Genomic DNA, 21,124 nt, shown 5'->3' on the forward strand with positions numbered 1-21,124 from the left:
TAGCCAGGCACCATCAGCCTTCTTCACTACACTTACTTATGCACACATTCATCTTCAGCAATCATGTCGGGAAGGTAGATATCATGAAATGACCATTTAGCTGAGCAAGGTGTTCTTGTATTAGGGTGGAAATTTAAGTTCTAATACTGTTCCCTCCCTCTGTCTTGGACTTAATTATTTATAATCCTTGTAGCACACAGGCTGGTGTGCTTCCTCCATGTGAACTTAGCTGTCACCTCACTTAGATGGCTACTTGATTGAAGACAAGTCTTTATGGCCCCGTTTGTGATAGCTGGGTACCATAGGATTTCTTTATCACATTTTTATATAGCACCCAGATCTTTAGTGATCTCCTCGTGAGGGCACACATGGAGTAGGGCTACACTAGAAGAACTAATTTTTCTTAACCTGGGACCATGATTAAGAAGAACAAACACTTATTTTTTTAAAATTTATACTCATCTTGCCACTATTTCAATGGAGATTGTTGAGAAAAATACACTCTTCTTCCCCAAAAGATACATGAAACTTGAACTCTTATGAGAGTGGATGGATGAGAAAGCATGGGGAAGGGACGAGCAGCATGCAAATGCATCATTAGGGTTGCATCAGTGGCCCTGGAGTTACTCTCATCCATAATGACCCCACGTGCAACGGCGTAGATTATACTAAAGATGATTTTAAATAACTAATTGTTTAGAAATAGATTGTCTAATTCCACCCTGCCCCCAATGAACCATGAGTGAACTTGAATCTTCAATCTTTTTGCTAGCAGCCAAGAATGGTAACCATTTGAACTATCAAATGACTCCAAAGTAGCATGTAGCCTCATGTTGCCCCCGTAGTTTGTGAGTATGAGCCACTAGCCTTGAGGTTAGCAGCCCAAGGTTCAACTCATTGAGCAAGGATGCCTCTCTACTGCTGCATAGCATTCTTTTATTTTCAGTGTGATTTATTATGCACTGTTGCCTTTTAAATTCCTTATCAATTACCCTATGAAGTAAATCCTCTTTAACAGATAAAATAACTGAGGTCCAGAAGGATAAAAGGTTTGCTTTGTTTGTGAAACTAATCATTGGGAGAGTTTACATTCATAGTCTAGCCTTCTGCATTCAAACCCTTCCGGGATAGTGGAAACAATTAACATGCTCAACTGTTAACAGAAAGGCCAGGGGTTGGAGTCCTCTCAAAGACTCTTCTAAAGAAAGGCCTGCTGGGCCTACTTCTGGAAAATGACTGATGAAAATCTTTTCAAGCACAGTTCTACTTTTAAATATGTGGGTTAACCATTATTCTCTATGGACGCCATAGCAATTGACTTAATGAGCCACTAAGGATCCGTATAGCACGGGGATTCCAAGCTCCTAGTTTATAGTACAATCATGTCTGGGATACCAAGAGGAGAAAGGATTAAGTAGCAGGCTAATGGTTTTCAAGGGTATGAAAATTTTTACAAAGTAATCATTTCTCTCTGTTTTTCTGAAACTTGGATCCTGGCAGAGACCAAAGGGTTCAAAGGACAATGGGTTTTCTTGTCACAGCGGAGAGTGCCTGCAGAGCGACTAGACCTTGGTGCTTTGCCCAGGGCCTTGCTTTCCCTGCTTTCTTGTGGCCTGCTCCTGGGTGAGCTACTTTCCCCTAGCCTCTGCCGGAGATTTCACAAAAACCTTTTGTATTCCGCATGATTTCCAGACACAGAGAGGGCCAGAGAACGCCTCAAGTTTCTAACTGCTCCTCACATGCAATATGCAAATTGCAGAGAAAATGTGGAGACCACACATCAGGTATCCTCAAATTACAGCCCACGGGCACATGCGGCCCGCCAAGGACATTTATTTGGCCCGCAGATTTTTTTACTTCAAAATAAGATATGTGCAGTGTGCATCTGGGCCCCTGTTTAAAAGAGGGTCTGGCCCCCTGTTTGAAAAGTTTGAGGACCCCTGCCACACATTCCCAGGAGATTTAGCTACCTGTCCCAGCAAGTCAACTAAGGTTGGAATTGAAAGTTCAAGTCTATGATAAAATCGTTTAATACACAAAACCACAAGACTGGCGTTCCAGGTCAAGATATTTGAAGGTGCCATTAGTATCAAATGGTATCCAATTATGTCTTCTAGTTCCATGTCTCAAATGCCTTTTTAAAATATTCCCTGTAGCAAAGCTATCAAGAACAAAAACTAGAACATTACCAACATGGTTTTATGTCAAGTTAGTTTGTCCCTCCGACTGAAGATGCTGCAATTGGCCAGGTTTTTCATATTCTTCATGCCAAGTAAAGAATTATTTGAACCCAAACACACAAAATAAGATAAAAATGATACCTGCACTTTGTCTCTAACCGAAGCCTCAAGGGACAGCTTTCTTTCATATTGATTGAAATATTTCTCCTTCTCTATTAAGAAGTCATCCTGGACCTTTTGATACTCTTGAGCTAAGCGTAAATTTTCTTCTAGTGAGTCCAGCTGAGTTTTCTACAAAATAAACATGTAAACACATACAGATGCATTAATTTAAATCACTTGGGCTTGTGTGAGGATTATCTAAAAAACGTTCCGTTACAGATTACAACCAGAGCAACCGCAACGTTTCCCGCTATATCATTACCTTGGCGGTGGTTGTTGTTAACTTGTTTGCCTGTTAATTTTGACATGTGAATCCTGCGGCTCTGTCTGACAAAGCAGACATTGCCCCAGGTGTCCAGCGACAATGTCCTGGGAAGTCCCCTGTCCTGGGAGCCTCCGCGGAGCATCCGGGAGTCGCCCTCCAGTTACATGCCCGTGCCTCTCACAGAAGCAGAATTAACCCTTCGTGTGACTAAAATACATGAATCACAAATAATAGCTCTGGGGGAATCTGAATGTTGAGCCCTCTGCTCTTTGACTTTTCCTCTTTCTCCATATTTGAGGTGTCTTCCCGTGAATGGCGCTTCTCTGAAGCTGCCATTTGAATGTCCACCTGAGTCTGAGTTGGGAGGAAAGGCAGCTAAGGACTTCATATAGCTCGTGTGTGTCACATGTGCAGTCAAGGAGCCCTGGTGGCATCCTGTGCTATGAACTGAACTGCCAACCACAAAATTGGCCTTACTAAAACTTCCGCTGCGCTGAGGGGGAAAGATGAAGCTGTCTGCTCCTGCATAGGTGTAAAGTCTCCGAAACTCAAAGGAGCAGTTCTACTCGGTCCGATGGGATCATTATGAGTCAGAATGGCCGTGGCAGTGAATTGCTTGTTGGTCTTTTTGTATGCTACACGTTACCCCAGTCCTGCCTCCCACTTCGGGCTAGCCTGGAGCATGTTCACTGGTACAGATAAGAGTTCACGACACACTGGGTCCGGGTCAGATAAAACCCTCGGGAATAGAAATGAGAGTAGCAATGTTAGGAAGGTAGGAGGAAGGTGGGGAGAGGAGGGGAGGAGGGGGGGAACCAATCACAGTGATCTATACATACATAACACCCCCCTCCCCCCCAGGGGAACAAACAACAGAAAGGTGGTTGATGGGTGGCAGCGGTCAGTGTAAGATATGAAAGTAACAATAACTTATAATTTATCAATCAGTCACGAGGATAAGAGGGGGGAGGGAGGGGGAAAAGAAGAGCTGATAAGGGCACAAATAGAAAGCAAATGTTTATAAAATAATGATGGCAACATATGTACAAGTATGCTTGATAAAACTGATGTATGGATTGTTATAAAAGCTGTAAGAGCCCCCAATAAAATGATCTGTTTTTAAAAGAAAGAAAAGAAAATAGCTTTGCAACCACACCCATTGACAAACTGGGAGCCAACTCTAATTTCACATTAGAAGTATGACATCCATTCAGTTGCTATTGTTTCTACTTCCAGCAGAGACATTTTTTTCTATTTCTTGCTTCAAGAAATATGAAATCTATAAACAGACTTTAATATTTTCAAACCAGTTAATCTAGTAATTCCACGTGTGGGAATTTATCCTAAGTGATATGCTTTATTCATTACAAAATTATATATAATAGCAAAAGATTTCAACCCTGCAAATGCAATATCTGTTTGCAATTGAGTAACTAGATGATAAAATAACCATCGTGAAGCAATTAAAAATGCTTCCTATTTCTATGAAAATTACCATAACGTCAAAATTTTAGAATAAGTTGTTAAAATAGTATTAAAGATTTGATATTAAAAAATTGATTGTGGTATGAGAATGTAAATAGAGGAAAGAAGTCGAAAAGTGCCTGTACAAATATTTCTGCACTTACACACTTCAAGATTTACTAAGGTCAGAGTACATATTTCTCACGAAAGCCTGGTGTCCATATTGATCCCTAATGATTAATATTCCCTCATAACTGTTCTTCAAACAGTCAAAATCATGAACTGGGAATCATTTCAAATGCCCTCATTCTAATTCTGGCATAAGAATTTATTTTAATACTGTAAAAGCTTTCTTGTGATAAATGTGTCGATTGTGATATGGAATTGTCCCTTGGTCGAAGGACCACATATCTATGGAGATTTTTCTTGAACAATAGTCTCTCCTAAATAACAGCTACAGTTCTTTTTGATATCTTAAAAACCTGGTCCATAGGTGATTGACTTGGGATATTCATCAATGCTCCACTAAAGGCAGGAGAAAGGATTTGATTGATTGTTTTTGTGTTTGAACATAAGTACCACTCTGATCTCTGCGATACTTCCTCGATTACTTTCTTTTTGTGTCCTAAATATTACCTATAAGAAATTTAGTCGGGAAAAAATTGTAATCGGACAGCAGTGCTATGAAAGCTGTGGAATTTCCATGACGCTTACTTAGTGGAACTTAATTGGAGAATATATTTGGTATATACATTTTGTAATATTCAGGTTTATTCCAAAATTCATATAGTTTCAGTTTCAGGATAGACTCCCTTTTTACCATTTTATATGTCATAATTGGAGTAGATACCAAGACATCAAATTGTGTTGTAATAGCAATGAATCTTCAAAACATTGTTAGATCAGTCATCATATTTTACAAGATTACTTCCCAGTAATGAATGTTTGGAAGGATTTACCACTTCAGTACCTATTCCTGAAAGTCAGTGACCTTCAGATGTGCAATGAAGTTTAAGTTTTTTAATTTTAAATAATAGTATTCTACTGACATTGAAAATGTTTTCTTTTATGTCTAACTGTGGTTCCACCTCACAACTCAGACTCATTTAATGCTAACCAATAGTATTATAACATGCAGATGAACAAAGGCAGGCTGGTAATATTGGTGAAAATATATCTGAGGGAAATAATTCTACCACTACTGAAAGTTGAACCACTCATATAAGAATAGTGGTAGGAGGTATTTGATAAAGCCACAAAATTGGGGATAGACATTTTAAAAAGACTCCAAACAGAAAAAACAAAACTAAAGAAATAAAATGACTTTCAGGAGCTGTTGAGTTCAAAGCTAGCTGAATCTTCTCAGTTGACTCCCTTTCTTAAGGTCTGGGCTAAATATGAAGGTTCTACTTATTTTTTAACTAATTGGGATTAATTCATATATCAAATCATTCCATAGTTGAATCACGTCCAGCTGAATGTACATTTGCTACCACGATCAGTTTCCAAACATTTTCTCTATGGACCTTTTAGCGCCACCACCACCTCTGTGTTGCCCTCCCTTCAAAATCCTTATTCTACTTGCTGACTCCACAGGTTCATCAGTCCTGGTTTTTATACGCCCCCAAAATGAAAAAGCATATACCACAACTTCAAGAGGGTGACCCCCAGTAATATAGCACTTCTGTGATATCCCCTAATACGTCCAATCAAAAACCAAACCAAACAGCTCCAAAAAACCAGATCAGGTCCAGCATGCATCCTAGGGGGAATCTGCTGACAAGTTCTAACTGATCAATTCAGGCTTTTGCCTTTGATCTTTTATACTCAACTCATCAATGCATTCCTGTTAGTGACCTCTTTGCTCCTATCCCCCAATTGTGGATAGAGGGAATTCATTCTAGCTTAATGTCCTGTGTAGTTCCACCAATAAATCTTGGGTTCCCACTGTCATCCATAGCCTTCTGCAAATCGATACTCACACTTTAGGGTCTGATACTAATCCCTCCATTCAATTTCGGATTATATGCTTCCCAATCCTTCGGTAACTGATGATGGTGGGTTCTTCCATGTGAACTAGGTTGATATCTCACTTAGATGGCAACTTGTTTGGAGACAAGCCCTTGGAACCCCAGATGCTGTCTTATCTTGTAGCCAGGCAACATCTAATCTCTTCACCTCATTTTGCTGTAGCACCAGCTTCCTCTGCGCTCCCTTCCTGGGGGAGAGTATGGAGCAGGGCCATGATGTAAATATTAATGTTCTTAAGTTGGAGCTGGGGTTTAGTATGAGTCCAAAAAACATTCCTGGATCTATGTGTATTTGTTTGTCTTTCAATTTAATCTTCCTCGGGAATTAATCCAAATGCTTGGGTCTAGAGTCATTAAATAAAACTCTGGTTGAAGTTCCTGTACATTTCTCTGAGTAGATTTATATTCCTTTTCATCTATTCACATGTTGTATGGTTATTTTTTTTAATTTAGTATCCACTGTATTCCAGGTTCTGAGATATAACAGTCTCGATAAGTTTATAGTCTAAGTGCACAGGTTCTCAGAAAGCAATTAGTAAATGAATGAATGCGCAGAATACCAGTTAGAAAATGTGTATATTTAACACTTTAGAGCCACACATTTTATTTGACCATGTCTATCAAATAACCTGTTGGTCATATAGCCACCATTCATGTATAAATGGTGACTACCTGAACTTAAAAGCTCTTAACTGAGCATACTAAGAGGCTCACCCAGTGTATTTCCCACAGAACAACATGCTTCGGCTATGCATACTGCTTTGTCTGGGGTTTGCTGGAGGAATTTATGTGGGCGCATCACTGAGTTTTACAAAGTACGTGTCCTCTCTGTACAAAAGGTCTTTCTTGGCTGGTCTATTAGCTTTTTGAGGAAATATTGTGAAGGAAAAGGCCTGGTCCCTTCCTTTGTCACCAAGAAACAGTGAGAATGGGTAGCCGATTGAGATGCAACTTTCCAAATAATATTTCGCCTTCTTAATTCTCTTGACCTTTCTGGTTCTATTTTACAGATTTCCTCTTCAGCTTTTCTTCTATTTAAATATATCTTTCTCATCATTCTCCACTCCTATCTCCTTCCTGCTGGTTAACTGTGGAATAGGAAATTCCAGTTTGAGAATGGAGCTCAAAATTATAGGGCATATACTGTCTATTTTCATTTCACTTTTTGACATACAGTCAAGAAATTAAGAATAGAGATGAATTTGAATATGAACTCATAAACTACACATCTAAGAGAACTAAAACTTATACAATCATCTGACTGAGAAAGATACCACCCAGGATTACAAGCCCCGGTCAGTACTGAAAATACAATGTGCACACGTTGCTGCTGTTAAGGGGTCAAGTCTGTCTGACTACAGTTACCCGAGGTACAGCGGAAGGAAAGGCCCATCGGTCCTGTGCCATCCTCACAGTTGTTCTTATGTTTAAGCCCATTGTGGCTGCCACAGAGTCAGTTCATCTCGTTGAGGGCTTTCTAGTGTGAGGATCTGGTTTTTTTTTACATCTAATTGTAACCCATACGGAAGGCTGCAATCCTTGATCTTATGCAGCAAGTGTTTCAAGCCCTCCTCCCTTTGAGCAAGCAAAGGTGTGTCATCTGCATATGTCAGGTTGTTAATAAGCCTTTTTCTTATCCTGATGATGCTTTATGCTTCCTATAATCCAGCTTCTTGGATGATTTGCTCAGCACACATATTGAATAACTGTGGTGAGAGGATACAACCCTGATAATTCAGTGGCAGTGAGTTGTTTTGGTTTGATTGTTTGTTTTATTTTAATAGACTAACAGAGGCCTGATGATGCTGTGGGTTAGGTGTTGGGCTTTTAACAGCAAGGTTGGCGGTTCAAATCCCCAGAGGCCCCATGTGACAACAGAGTATTTTCTCCTTTAAGTTTTACAGCCACCCAAACTATTGAGGGCCTGTGTCAGTCTGGGTCAACTAGAGAAACAAATTCACAGAAACTCATATATGTATGAGAAAGAGTTTTCTATATAGAGTAAGTGTACATTCAGAAAGCATCCTAATCCATTCCACTCCAAGCCCATAAGTCCAACTTAGCCCACATGCCCGACACCAACTACAAAGTTCTCCTCGAACTCACAAAACACATGCAATGATGCCGAATGCAGGAAGATCACAAGCCAGTGGGTTGAAAGTCTTTGAATCAATGGTGTAATCATCTCAGCGCTGGCAGGGGTCTTCACACGGCTTCTCCAGCATCCTGGGCTGCATTAGGGTAAATCCATGTGGCTTCTCCTCGGGGAGGTCTCACAGGAAGTGAGCCTTGTCAGCTGAGGCAACGACATACTGGTCCGGCCATCAGAGAACAAGAGACCAGAGGACCAGAAGGGCGAAGCTCACCAAGCCATTTATCTCTCTGCCCTTCAATTAATCCCACATGTGTTTATCGGCCAGGTTGGCACAATACACTTTAACTATCTCAGGGCTGCTGAGTTGAGTTCATAGTTAACTGATGCCAATAATGATAATAGCAATTACACTAAAAGTAGCAGCTGACATTATAACCAGGAACTGCTTAAAAACAGAGTTTACTAATTTAATCTTCAAAAAATTGGTGGTTGTTGTTTACAGATGAGGAAGAGAAAGCACAGCAGAGTAAGTTGAGGTAAATTGCTCAAAATCAGTTTCAGAATATTTTCAACCTTACATATTATTCCCAAACCATTACAATTCCTATCAACACTTACATGTTGTAGGTATTCAAGGAAGTTCAAGGCCCTATTTTAGGTTTTGTTCTAAAGCGTACATAAACAGCCAAATGAATGACTGTGGTAGTTACATAATTTTGTGTCAACTTGAGGACATTAAGAGTGAAGGGGTGGAGTCTAGCCTGTCAATCACGTTACACAGCCTGCTGCCTCCCTGTGGGCATGGCCTTCTCATGAGGATTCTGGGAGCTTCCTCCTTTCCTCCCGAAAGGCGGGACCCACTCTCTGTATTCTTCACCTTCCTGTTGACAAGCCACATGGAGCCAAGCTGATGGCAGCCAGAACCCTGAAGATGCGACTACCACCATTGGATCCACAAGACTTTTCACCCACCAGCCAGTGATCTTCCAGCATTCAGCATCCTTGTGAATGGCTATGAGAGTCTCAAGAGGAATTTAGGGACTAGTATTGGACATATGGGCAAACATCAGATTTGTGGTTGATCGGGACTGGGCTGGATCTTTTCTCAATATACAATTGCTCTTTTATATAAGCTCTCTCTTACACACGATTGCCTCTGGATTTGTTTCTCTAGTCAACCTGGACTGACACAGAGACTGAAAGAGTTAATTCCAGCCTCAGCTTCCATCAGCTTGTATAGATGATGTTTCAAAAAAAGTGAAGTGAAACAAGCCACATCTCCTGTGCTTTGCCCAATTCCTGTCACATGCATAGTACCACCAGCATCACAAATAATTATTTCATGTCACAACATTTTCAACTAGTTTTGTAATTATACCACCACCTGTCTGTCCTGTTTTTGTACTCCGGTTGCTTGTGTTTTTCTGTGATGCTAGAAGCTGTGTCATTGGCTTTTCAAATACCAGCAGAGTCACCCAAAGAGAACAGGTTCCAACAAAGCATCTAGACTGTGAGCAGACTAAGAAGGACTAGGCTGTCCACTTCTGAGGATTCGTCATTTGAAAACCCTATGAATATCAATAGAACATTCTCACACACTGAAAAGCTCTTGAATAGCTGCCGATCACTGTCAGGTGTAGTGCCCGAAGATGAGCCCACCCCCACCCCCCACCCCCGGTTGTAATGCATTAAAATATGACCGGGGAAGTTCTGCCTCCCAAAGCAGAACCAACCAGAATGACGTGGACAGAGTAAGTTTCCTGGACCTCCATTTGAGTCATCCATGGGGTATGACTCAAAATGAGAAGAAACAACTGTAAATATGTATTAATAATTGGAATTTGGGGGGAAAATTGGAACTTGGGGTGTAGAAAGCATGAATCTAGGGAAAGTGGAAGTCATAAAAAATTACATAGAATGCTTTAAGATTGATGGTCTAGGGAGGCATTCATGATCTGAAATGGACTGGTTGGTCATTTGGAATTGGGCAAACATATGATTTACTATGCGAGGAATAACAAATTCAAGAGGAATGGTGTAGCACTCACCATGAAAATAGAGATTTCAAATCAATCTGCTGCACAAGACCTCTGTAAAGTGTTGGAAAGCAAGGAGGTTACTTTGAGGTCTAAGGTACCCCTGGCCCAAGGTGTGGTCTTTTCAGTATGTGAAAGATGGACATTGAATAAGGAAGACAAAAGAGGAACTAGTGCATTTGAATTACGGTGCTGCCAGAGAATATTGAGACTACCAGAGACTGCCAAGAGAACACACAAATCCGCCTTGGAAGAAGTGCAGCCAGAATTGCTGTGCTTACAGGCAATGATGGTGACACTTCCCTCAGGGACATTGGATATGTTTTCAGGACAGACCAGTCCCTGGATTAGGGCATCATGTTTGGTAATGTGGAGGGTCAGAGAAGCGGAGGAAAGTTCTGGATGAAATGGATTGACACTGCAGTTGCAACCAGGGGCTCAAACATAAGAATGATTGTGAGCGTGGCACAGGAAAAGAGAGTGTTTCATTCTGTTGCACAAAGGGCGACTGTGAGTCGAAACTGACTCAATGGCACCTAATAACACAAACATGTGACTATGACAACTGAAACACAAGGTATCAGAGCAACGGGGTTTACACTGACTCCAGAACGCTTACTGTTAATCATCCATGCTCTTCGTGTGCACAAACCAGCACTCTTAAATATGATGCAGCGCTGTCTTGAGGAAACAGAGTGACATTAAGCAATCACTTAATTTACTGATTCTCCCTGTTCTGAGTTCATTTCCATCACGTACCTTTCTTATTATCATCTGGGTAACATGTCATTCGATTTTTGTTTTGTTTTCAGAAAGATATTATTGCACTTTAAAATAATTTAATTGGGATTAATATATGTATCAAATAATTCTATAGTTCAATCACATCCAGCAGAATTGTACATTTGCTACCACAGTCAGTTTTCAAACATTCTTTTTCTAGATGGACCCACTGACAACTTCACCCCTTCCCTCTGCCACCACCTGTGTATCACTCTCCCCCAAAACTTTATTCCACTTTGTGGATAGAATGAGCTGCTAAAGGAGACGCCACCCCTTGGGAAGCTATTTTTCATTGTAAGCCAGTGTTCGCCTCAAGACTTGGGAATGGGGTTGCTTCATAAGTCTGTTTTAATTTTTTAAATATATACAATTCTATCTGTATCCCATGACTTGATTCACCTGGTACGTTCATTGGCAAGACCAAATGCTGGCTCTTCAAAACTAAGGCTCCTACAATTCTGAAGGGTGGGTAATGAAGCAGAGCATACTACCACTGGGACCTGTGGAGATCCTAACAGTGGCGACCCTTATCCTGCTGAAGGCGTAAATCCATTCGAACTTTGCGCTTTGTTGTTGATGTGTCTGTTTCTAATTTAAGAGGGACCTAATAAAAATGAGATTGCAAGAGGAAAGCTTGATTGACACTCTATAGAAGTGGGTGTAATTAAAGCATTTGTGCTGTACCTGTATGTCTTGGATGCCTACATAGACATTTGATTTATTATTAATAACTTAGAACTAGTTTCTTTGACTATAGTGATGATAATATGTCATCTGTAAGACAGACATTTATATTCAGTTCATTAACCAGAGGGACTAGATTAATTTTTTTCCCTTTAAATTTTGTAAGAAAGATGTCATATTTTGACCCAGTTTTAATTCTAACTCTCTTGCCCTGATAAAATTATCAACTTCTGCCTCTGTTGACCTTTTCTGATAATCTCTCTGTCATCTTATTTGGGGTTTTTAATAGTTCACTGCATACAGCTGCTTGTGTTCTTGCATTTTGTCATGGCTCTGCCATGCCCATGCTCTCACAAGGGCTGCAACAAACGCACCCAGTTTGGTCTCATGATTGGAAAGAACTAAACTGTCAAAAGAAAAGAAAAGAAAAGAAAATGGTTGGATTACTCTTATGGATTCATTTTTTACTTGAGAGCATGCCTGTCTTTTCACTCAGATATTTATTTGCTTATTCAAATAATTTTGCCATTTATTTAAGAAACCTCAATAAATTTACTCTATGAGTATAATCCTATGGCTGATGTGGGAATAAAGTCAAGGATAAGAAATGAACCCTGCTGAAGGCATACATCCATTAGAGCGTTGTGTGCTGTGGGGACACAATGGGAATTACAGCCTACAGCCTGGACAATGTGTAAAGCGGCCTATTCGGAGTACCAAGGAGTAGCTGCTACAGCGTGGGGAAACAAAGTCATAAAGAGCTCCATAAGTAAATAATCCGTGACTTGAATCATAGAAGAGACATTTGTTTGCCAGAGATAAAGCTGTGCTAGCACATATGTCAGTGGAGAGTTGAGAAAAGTTGGGGGATTTTTCAGGCCAAAAGAAATATTTTAGTACTTTTCAATTAGTACTTATGAGGTGTGTATTAGAATTTCATAGATTGTGTTAACTTTTCTGCCGTTTCTAATCTTAAAATGTTATTCATTGTGTAAACAAGGAAAAGCACTCACATATGTAGTACACCATTGATGGACAGCATTGTGAGTAATGCTCGGGTCCAAGCGCTATTGCCTTGGAACCTGTGATTCTGTGCGCATGCCCAGGCACTTCACAATAGATAGCACGCCATTAGACCCCCACAGTGCTCACATTTGCATTGACTGCATCTGTGCCAGCTGAAGGTATTGCATTGATACTTCTTCATATAGTGATGCTGTGATGGTGCTGAAGTGGTCACCAGTATTAAGATTGATTATGTTGGGGACGGGAGACTTCCTCAAAAAGAAATCTCTTTGTGATCATTGTTGTCTCAAAAGCCTTCCCCCTTTGATTTATGGGCATCATTGTGGTGATGACAGAGTTTACAATATATGCCAATTCTCTACAATATGGCAGATGTGGAGAAAATGATATTCTTTATTGGGTGCACCAACTACTGTGTGTATGGATGCACCATCCCACTGCAACTTACTTAAAATCTATGTAGTAATTACTACAGAAAACAAGTGCTCTCCCCAGTGCTTCCAAGGAGCAATTCCATAAGAACGGTATATGTCAATACCCTGTAGCCTCAGAGGAGTGAAGACTTGTCTGAACTTTCCCAGGACCCAATTCCTTATCTGTGCTGCCATGGAAACTGGTTTCTTGTCCAACTAGTATTTCCTGATAATTAGTCTTAAAGAACATCCCTCCTTTTTAAATAGACAAATCAGTACTCTGCATAAAGGATATTGCATGCTTCGAACTGTCCTCATGAGTTCCTGACAAAGTGTTTTCAGTCCACTCGTTTCTTCACAAGTCATTATGGAGCAACTATTATACACAAAGCACATGGCAAACACCGTAAGAAACTAGACCACACCTTGAAGGTATTGGGGGATGAAAGCCTGCCCTTGTCAACGAATCCTGGGGAATATTCTCTTTAGGTTCATCAACCTAGCATCCACATGCCAGGCTCCACATTGGACTTCTTATCTCAGCTCAAAAACAGGGCTACACATTTAGCTATGATGTTGATTACACGCACAGTTTACTAATGGGCTCTAGCACATGGGCTCAGATTTAAAAAATGGGAATTCAGGAATACTTGGTATTAACTCTTCTTCTTCTATTTCTTTCCTCCTCGTCCTCCTCCTCTTCCTCCTCCCCCCTCCTCTCCTCCTCTCTCCTCTCCTCCTCTTCCTCCTCCTCCTTCTTCTTTCTCAACACAGTCTACGTATTTGACCAGGCTTTATTGATATCAGAGTGAAAAAATTACAGACTTTCAGATACAAAGAAACTGCTATCACAGGGAAATCAGGCATTGTCATAGCTAACAATAGTTGCAAGGCATTCTACATGAAGAAGATTAAAACATGTTCAGATAATGATAGTTTTTCATAAGGCATCAGTTCCAGCTAAAGTGATGAGTAAAGTTTCAAGGAGATATTAGGTTGTTACAAGATTTCTGAAAATATTTTAGTTTTGGGCTTCTACATGTGTTCTCAGCAGTGAAAACCTGACCCAGTAATAACTATTAAAATGTCTAATTAATGTAGGCATGTGGTTACAATGAATGGAACATATACCTCCATGTTGACTATCATCTTCAATCTACATATAATGGCTTTAAGGAATCCTGTACAAATGCCCCTTATATTAGCTATTAAGTTTATACTTGAAGCAGTTTTCTCAATAAATCTATGTCAAATCAAAGCATTTCTTATAGCCAATCAAAACACAAATGATGCCACAAGGAGAAGAGTAATGATCACTGTCGCCTAATCTATATTCTTCAAGGACTGCTCCAATTTAAAGTACATGTCTTAAACTATTACATTAAATGTAACGCATTTAATGTCTTAAATAATCCCGGACACATGGTATATCTGCACTAAGTGGCAGTCGCAAACAATCATAAGTATCTTAAACTTATTTATTACTTTAAAATAGACTTTTAATTTTAGTCCTAATTGTCATTTTGAGTTTCATGATGTTCCCTCTAATATTACTTAACACTTGCTATGCAGAAACACATTTGTGTATTATTTCTTTGTTAAATGTTTCTGTGCCTTATCATGATTTCATTATGTTTATCAATATTTTACATTACATTATATTTTCAAAAGACTTTTCATGGTATTATTTGAAAGACTTAACAACAATTTCCTCTTCATATACACCTCCTGATTTGAATAGCTTAAGATTGAGAAAGGTTTCCTATTTACTCACATTTTAATGATATACATTTCTACTTCACTGGTGGAAAAGGCTGATCAGTCACAGAAAGGTCAGTTAACACTAAATAGACCCTTTCTTTATGTAATTACAAAGAATAATATCTTTGTGCTGATGGCACTGCACATTGAGTGGGTGATGCAGAGAATTAATGTGCTGCCTTGTTGGCCCATGGGATACAGATTCTCATACAATAACCACAACTTATTCTAATTATGCAGCTTTAAAAGGTCATCAGCAAAAAGAGTTAAGGAATTATCAACTAAGTTTATCGTAAAGTAATAATGTACTACATAAATGCAGGAACTATCAGAAGAGTACCTAGAAAGTTTATTAGAAATGAGAGGAAACTGATCCGAGAGTTTCTAGGTCATGTATTATGGCATGAATTAAATACACTGTTCCAAGAGTTAAAATATATCTTTCATAAATTCTCATTGGCATAGTCAGCTAGCTTGATCCCACATTGTATTAGTAGAAAATATTTTATTCAAAAATCATTTCCATTTTTTCCTGCCAATTTCATGCCTTTATCCAGGTGGTATTGGAATTTAAATATTTTTCAAAGTTGTTTTTATTATAAAATGATGTATTGTGGCTATCCTATATGGAAATAATAGGTGCATGTGAAGTAGACAGTGGAAATTCCTCTTTGCACTTACTACGGCCATTCTTACATTCCAAACAATGACATTAACATTTTGGTAAAAGTCCAAGGTTGCACATAAAGGCAGTAGCAATATTAAACCTAGGGTCCATCTCTGATCTCAGCCCAATACTCTTTCTGTTGGTTTATCTCTTCTTAATCATGGAAGTGAATTACAAGTTCCTCGAAATTCTAAAGGGATGTGAGTGAATGCTCTAATTTTTAAAATGTATTAGAGAATTAGATTGGATTTCAAAATCAAATGGATATCAGCAGATAAGAGTTATATGAAGTCCTCTGTGCACATATTTAGTGAAGGGAGGGAATTGCTGTGAATGCTTTCGTGGTAGCGGTGTTGCTGTTGGTTTTGTTAGGAGCCATCAAGTTGGAACACTGCCTGGTCCTATATCATCCTCATAAATGTCGTTATGTTTGAACCCAAATGATGGGGTGGAAACATTCAAATCAGTGTACGGGACTAAAATGAGGGGACCTGCCAGTTTTGCCACGAAGTCCATTTCAAAAAGGAGCTACCTTAGAAGCAGGAGTAGAGAAACTCATGATGATCAGGAAAGAAGATCCAAGAGCTCAGATCCTTTGGACCTGAGACTCTTGCACAGAAAGGCAGTGGAGGTGGAGGCTACAGCAGAAGCACAGGTCAACAACATGCTTCCTTGCCCACAGTGCCTTAGGGCAGGGAGCTGGCTGGAAGAGGAGGGTGCCCTTTGGACATGTGTGTGTGCTAATGAGCTTTGAAACCTTTTCCTCTTCAGGGAAGAGGCTGAGAATGGCATGACTAGGGACATAGCTGAGGTTGTCCTGGTTGTCCTGGCGGGAGAAATGTATCCAGACAATTTCTGAATCTGACTGTGATCTTATAATTGTGAGTGTTCTTGGTCAGTTCTGTGTGTCTAGTGCAACTGCTGATAGAACCAAGCAGAGAAGCAAAGGATGCCCCGAGAAGGACGGGTGGTGTCAGAAACAGTAAAGATGATTGGAGAATGGAGGCATTTCTCACCTCCGCCTGTCGGGACTGGCCTCTGGCTGATGTGGGGTTGGACACGTGACCCAGGTAAAATGCTGGCTTTGTGCCATTCTTGCACTCTATGTAAATGCATAAATAGGTATATACATGAGGGGTACTCCCCCAAAGAACCAATGATTTTTTTTTATGTGAGGGGGGATAGTGCACTTGGAGTTTGTTCCACCAGGTCAGACTGTTCATCGAGCTTTCTATTTAAAGGTTCTGAAAAGATTGTTAACAGTGTGGAACCAAAAAGGCCTGATGTGTGGCAGATGGGGGACTGATTTTGCCACCACGACAATGCACCTGCTCATGCAGTCATCTCAGTGTGCCAGTTGGGGACAAAAATCAGCATGCCTCTCTTGCCCACACACCTTATTTACCTGATCTCTCTCCATGTGACTTCTTTTTGTTTCCACAAATGAACAGCAGCATGAAAGGGCAGCAATATGATGACACAGAGTAGGTAAAGGAAAAAAAGAAACGAGGGAGGTGCTGTCAGCCATCCAAACAGATGTTTGAAAAATGTTTCCAAGAATGGGATCACAGATTTGACAAATGTATTAAGTGGAATGGAGAGTACCTTGAAGATGGTAAGGTTGTTTTCTAAAAATATTTAAATACATAGCTTTGAAAAAAGTTCCAGTTTTCCATTTTGGTTCTCCAGGTATATATCTGTATTCTTCAGAAAATTCTTAGACACAATCTACTATCTTTTAACTCCATTTTCCAAGATCGTTTCGAAGCACCCTTGTGCACCTACACACATTCTCATATATATGCTTCATTCATATATAGCTTTTCCTTGGAACTGTAGAAAGCATTGGGCCTATTGTCACCCAAGTATCAAGTATGAGAAATGTAGTGAATAATTTGTAGTCAGACAAAATAGAATTCTTACAAATGTCTTTTATCTTTTGCTGCTGCCCTCTTTGGGAAATAAAATAACAGGAGTATTTTTATTCACCTAATAATTTCTTCCTCATAAATCACCTTCCCAACATTGAGATGTTCCTTAAGCAAAAAGCAGGACTTACATCATCTGGGTGGGGGTGGGGGGTGATTTTCTTACAGGAGGCTTAGCACTGGATTGCACACCAAGAGGTCAGGCTATTTGAGCACCCTGGATGCTCCGTGGGAGAAACGCGGGACATTCGGCTTCCACATAGGCTTCCAGCCATGGGAACTCTGTGCAGCAGTGTCATCTACTCGTTTGCTTGAAGTGGGGCTTTTGTTGCTGTTGTTGTTGATGATGATGATGGTGCTGATATTGCTTACTTCCAAAAATAATTTAACGTTTATATAAACATATATATATATTCGATAAATTCAGTACACATGCTTTATAAATGAATTTTAATAGAACGGAACCACATTAAAGTGTTTGCATACAGTCTATGGCTGCTTTTTTTCTACAAGAGTACCAAACACACTCCTGCTACCCATTGGCTTCCACCTCACAGGGGCCCTCTAGGACAGGGTAAACATGCCCCATAGTGTCTTAAAGGTTTGAAGTACTTATAGAACCAGACTGACACACCTTTCTCCTGCTCAGCATGTGGTTGGTGCAAACCATTGGCCTTTTTGGTAGACAGAAAAGTGCTCAACCATTGTGACACCAGGGGTTCTCCTACAAAAGTTTACTGACCACAACTCCAGACCCTCAATTAGTATGTTGCTATCATCAAAACAATGTCCCTATTGAGAATAATTGAGAACTCTCATTCAGCATCTTTTGGGGCTGTATCCATGTCTCTGCATGGTTGAGAACTTGCTAGAATGAATGGTCTTTGTTTCCCAGCAAAAGGCTTTCACTGAGAGGCCACATAAGCCAACAATGAGTAACTTTGATAGTGTCTCCACACTCTTATTAAATTATGAGATGTTTGAGATGGTTAATTGTCGCTAGGTGCTGCGGAGTCACTCCCAACTCACTTTACCTCTATGCCGCAGGAAGAAACTGCCTGGTCCTGCACTCCACTCTGACACATTGCTCTGTGTGAACCTATTGTTCCAACCACTGTATCAATCGATCTTCTTGAGGGGTTTCCTTTGGTCTTGACCCTCTACTTTAGAAAGCATGGTACCCTTTTCCCCAATAACATGTCCAAACTATGTAATGCTCTGAAGAGCATTCTGGTTTTCCTTTTTCAAAGACAGATATATTCATTCTGCTGGTAGACCACAGTGCATTTGCTAGTTATTAACGCCACGATTCAAAAAGGCATAAATTCTTCTTTGGTCTCCCAAAGTGGTTGAAAATACCTTGGCTTGAATCAGGCATATCTTTGTCCTCAAAATGACATCTTCGCTTATATACACTTAAAAAGGTCTTTTTAAAAGATTTCCCAATGTAATATATCCTTTGGCTTCATGATTCCTGCTTTCAGGGACCTTGCTTATGGATCCAAGTAAAATGAAATTTTTGACATTTTCAATCTGTGTAGTCCGGGTAGACTAGAGAAACAAATTCAGGGAGGCTCACATGTGTATATTAAAAGCTTTATATACAAGAGCAATCAAATATTGAGCAAACATCCCAGCCCAGCCCATGTCAAGTTCATAAATCTGTTATTAGCCCTTACGTCCATTACCCTCTATAAATTCTTTGTCAGACTCACACAGCACGTGCAGTGGCACTGAATGCAGGAAAAAATATCATAGGCCAGTGAGCGGAGAGTCTTGTGGATCAAGTGGCAGTAGAAGTCTCTCAGCACTGGTGTGGGTCTCCACATGGCTCTTCAAGCTCCAGGGCTCTGGCTGCATCAGCTTAGCCCCATGAAGCTTGTCAACAGGAATGTCTCAAAGGGAGCGTCTCTGTCCTGTCTCCATTGAGCTATTTATCTTCGTAGCACCTTCAAATGAGATCATCAGGCTGCAACCTGATTGTCAGGCTAACCTCCACCCCTCTACAAGTTGACACCAGATTATGTAATACCACACAATCTACTCTCCATTTATCATTGTGTTGTTTATTGGTCTAATCACGATTATTGTTGTTCTCTCTATAATGATGATTATTCATATGGAAGGGAATATAGCTTTGGCTCTTCATCGGTAAATACCTCAGTCTTCTTTGCTTTCAGTAAGCAAGTTTTCCTTGTCTACATATTGGAGTTTGTTAAAAATCTTTTACATATTCCAGAAATTGACAGAATAACTTTGTAAAAAGTAGTCAGAATTGTTAAGATAATATAAATTATGCCTAAATGCATCTAACCCATATATTATAAGAAGTTAGAAATAATCGTCTTCCACTTCTGTAACTTCTGTTTTGGGGGTGAAGAATGAATCTTATGTATAACAGTACTCATGCCTGTTTGGACACAGAGATGTCCTCCTAATAGAAATGTTTGGATGCCACACTGATGGTTTTTATTTTTCACAGATATCTGCTTTTGTCCAGTAGTGGTCTTAAATGAATGGACTTTTCGGAGTAATAATCATGACTTCCATTTTACGTGTATTTTTTTTCTGTAGAGAAACATTTTACAATCCTTTTTTGCAACATAAAAACAGGAATTTATCCATTTACATTTTGACTGAGAAAAATAATAAGGTTTCCAGTTCTTTAAATCCTAGTTTGCAAAAGCATTTCAGTGTATAATCTCTCTGTGTTGTATTCCAGTTTACTTGTACGTTTTCCTTGGAAAACTAACAGAAATCTAAACTACCTGCTTTGCTGCCTTTATACACTTTGCTAAGCTGTGTTCTCACAACTCAGGGGATTAATTTTTTTTAAAGGAAGACAGTTTCACTTGAAATAGCTGTAGTTGATTTCTAAAAATTACTGAGGATATTCATGGTTGCAAATGAATATGGACACTTTTTAAAAGATTGAAAATAGTAACTAAGAATACAAAGGCATAGTTCAAAATATTTCATCCCAAATATTTTTTAGAAAACAAAATCATAAGCCTCCAAAACATGCTAGTTAGTTAAATATGGAAAAGTGATGCTAATTTACAATGGAAAGGACGCTATACATTGTATAGAGTCTCTTCAAAGGAGACAGGTAATAAGGATTGACCCTTCCGTGGCCCCAGGTCACCACAAATGCCATTCTACCAGCGACCCTAGCATGGAATACAACATCTGCTGCAGGAATCTCCAGTCACCTAACTGACGGACTTGCAGATAGTCTTCATCCATCAACCTGTGCACGTGCGGTCACTCAGGTGTTGACATTTGGACCTACCCAAGCTGACTCTTAAAAGCTTGATTAAGAATCACAGGACTCTTGGAATCTACCTGAAGTCCACCGAGCTCATCTGCACAATGACCTGGTTGTCTTCTGAAGACCTGTCCTGGGGGGTTCTCCGGGGTGACTCTGAGCCCTGAGCCAGGGTTCTTTTACATTGCAAAGGGATTTCTGAAGGTGTACTTAAAGTGACCGATTTTTAGGGGGGGGGGAGATTATTCTGAAATATGAATCTGTCTAGTCATATGAATGCTTAGAAGTAGAGAATTTTCCCCCACTGAAATCCAGAAAAATGCAAAGGAAGCTATAGGAGAGATTTGACTAAGAGATCCTTA

The 21,124-nt window shown here is 39.8% G+C and overlaps 1 protein-coding gene across 1 annotated transcript in view; it reads right to left on the minus strand.

Annotated features, from left to right (window-relative positions):
• Positions 1 to 21,124, minus strand: part of CCDC178 (coiled-coil domain containing 178) — a 470,395-nt gene that overhangs the window by 198,822 nt on the left and 250,449 nt on the right. The window contains exon 17 of the mRNA XM_045296033.1: positions 2,322 to 2,471. Within this exon, the coding sequence (XP_045151968.1) occupies positions 2,322 to 2,471 (150 nt within the window). The remainder of the gene's footprint in view (positions 1 to 2,321; positions 2,472 to 21,124) is intronic.

Source organism: Echinops telfairi, unplaced genomic scaffold, assembly GCF_000313985.2.
Source record: "Echinops telfairi isolate 266 unplaced genomic scaffold, ASM31398v2 ScPeMD7_7400;HRSCAF=8409, whole genome shotgun sequence".
NCBI classification, from domain to species: domain Eukaryota; kingdom Metazoa; phylum Chordata; class Mammalia; order Afrosoricida; family Tenrecidae; genus Echinops; species Echinops telfairi.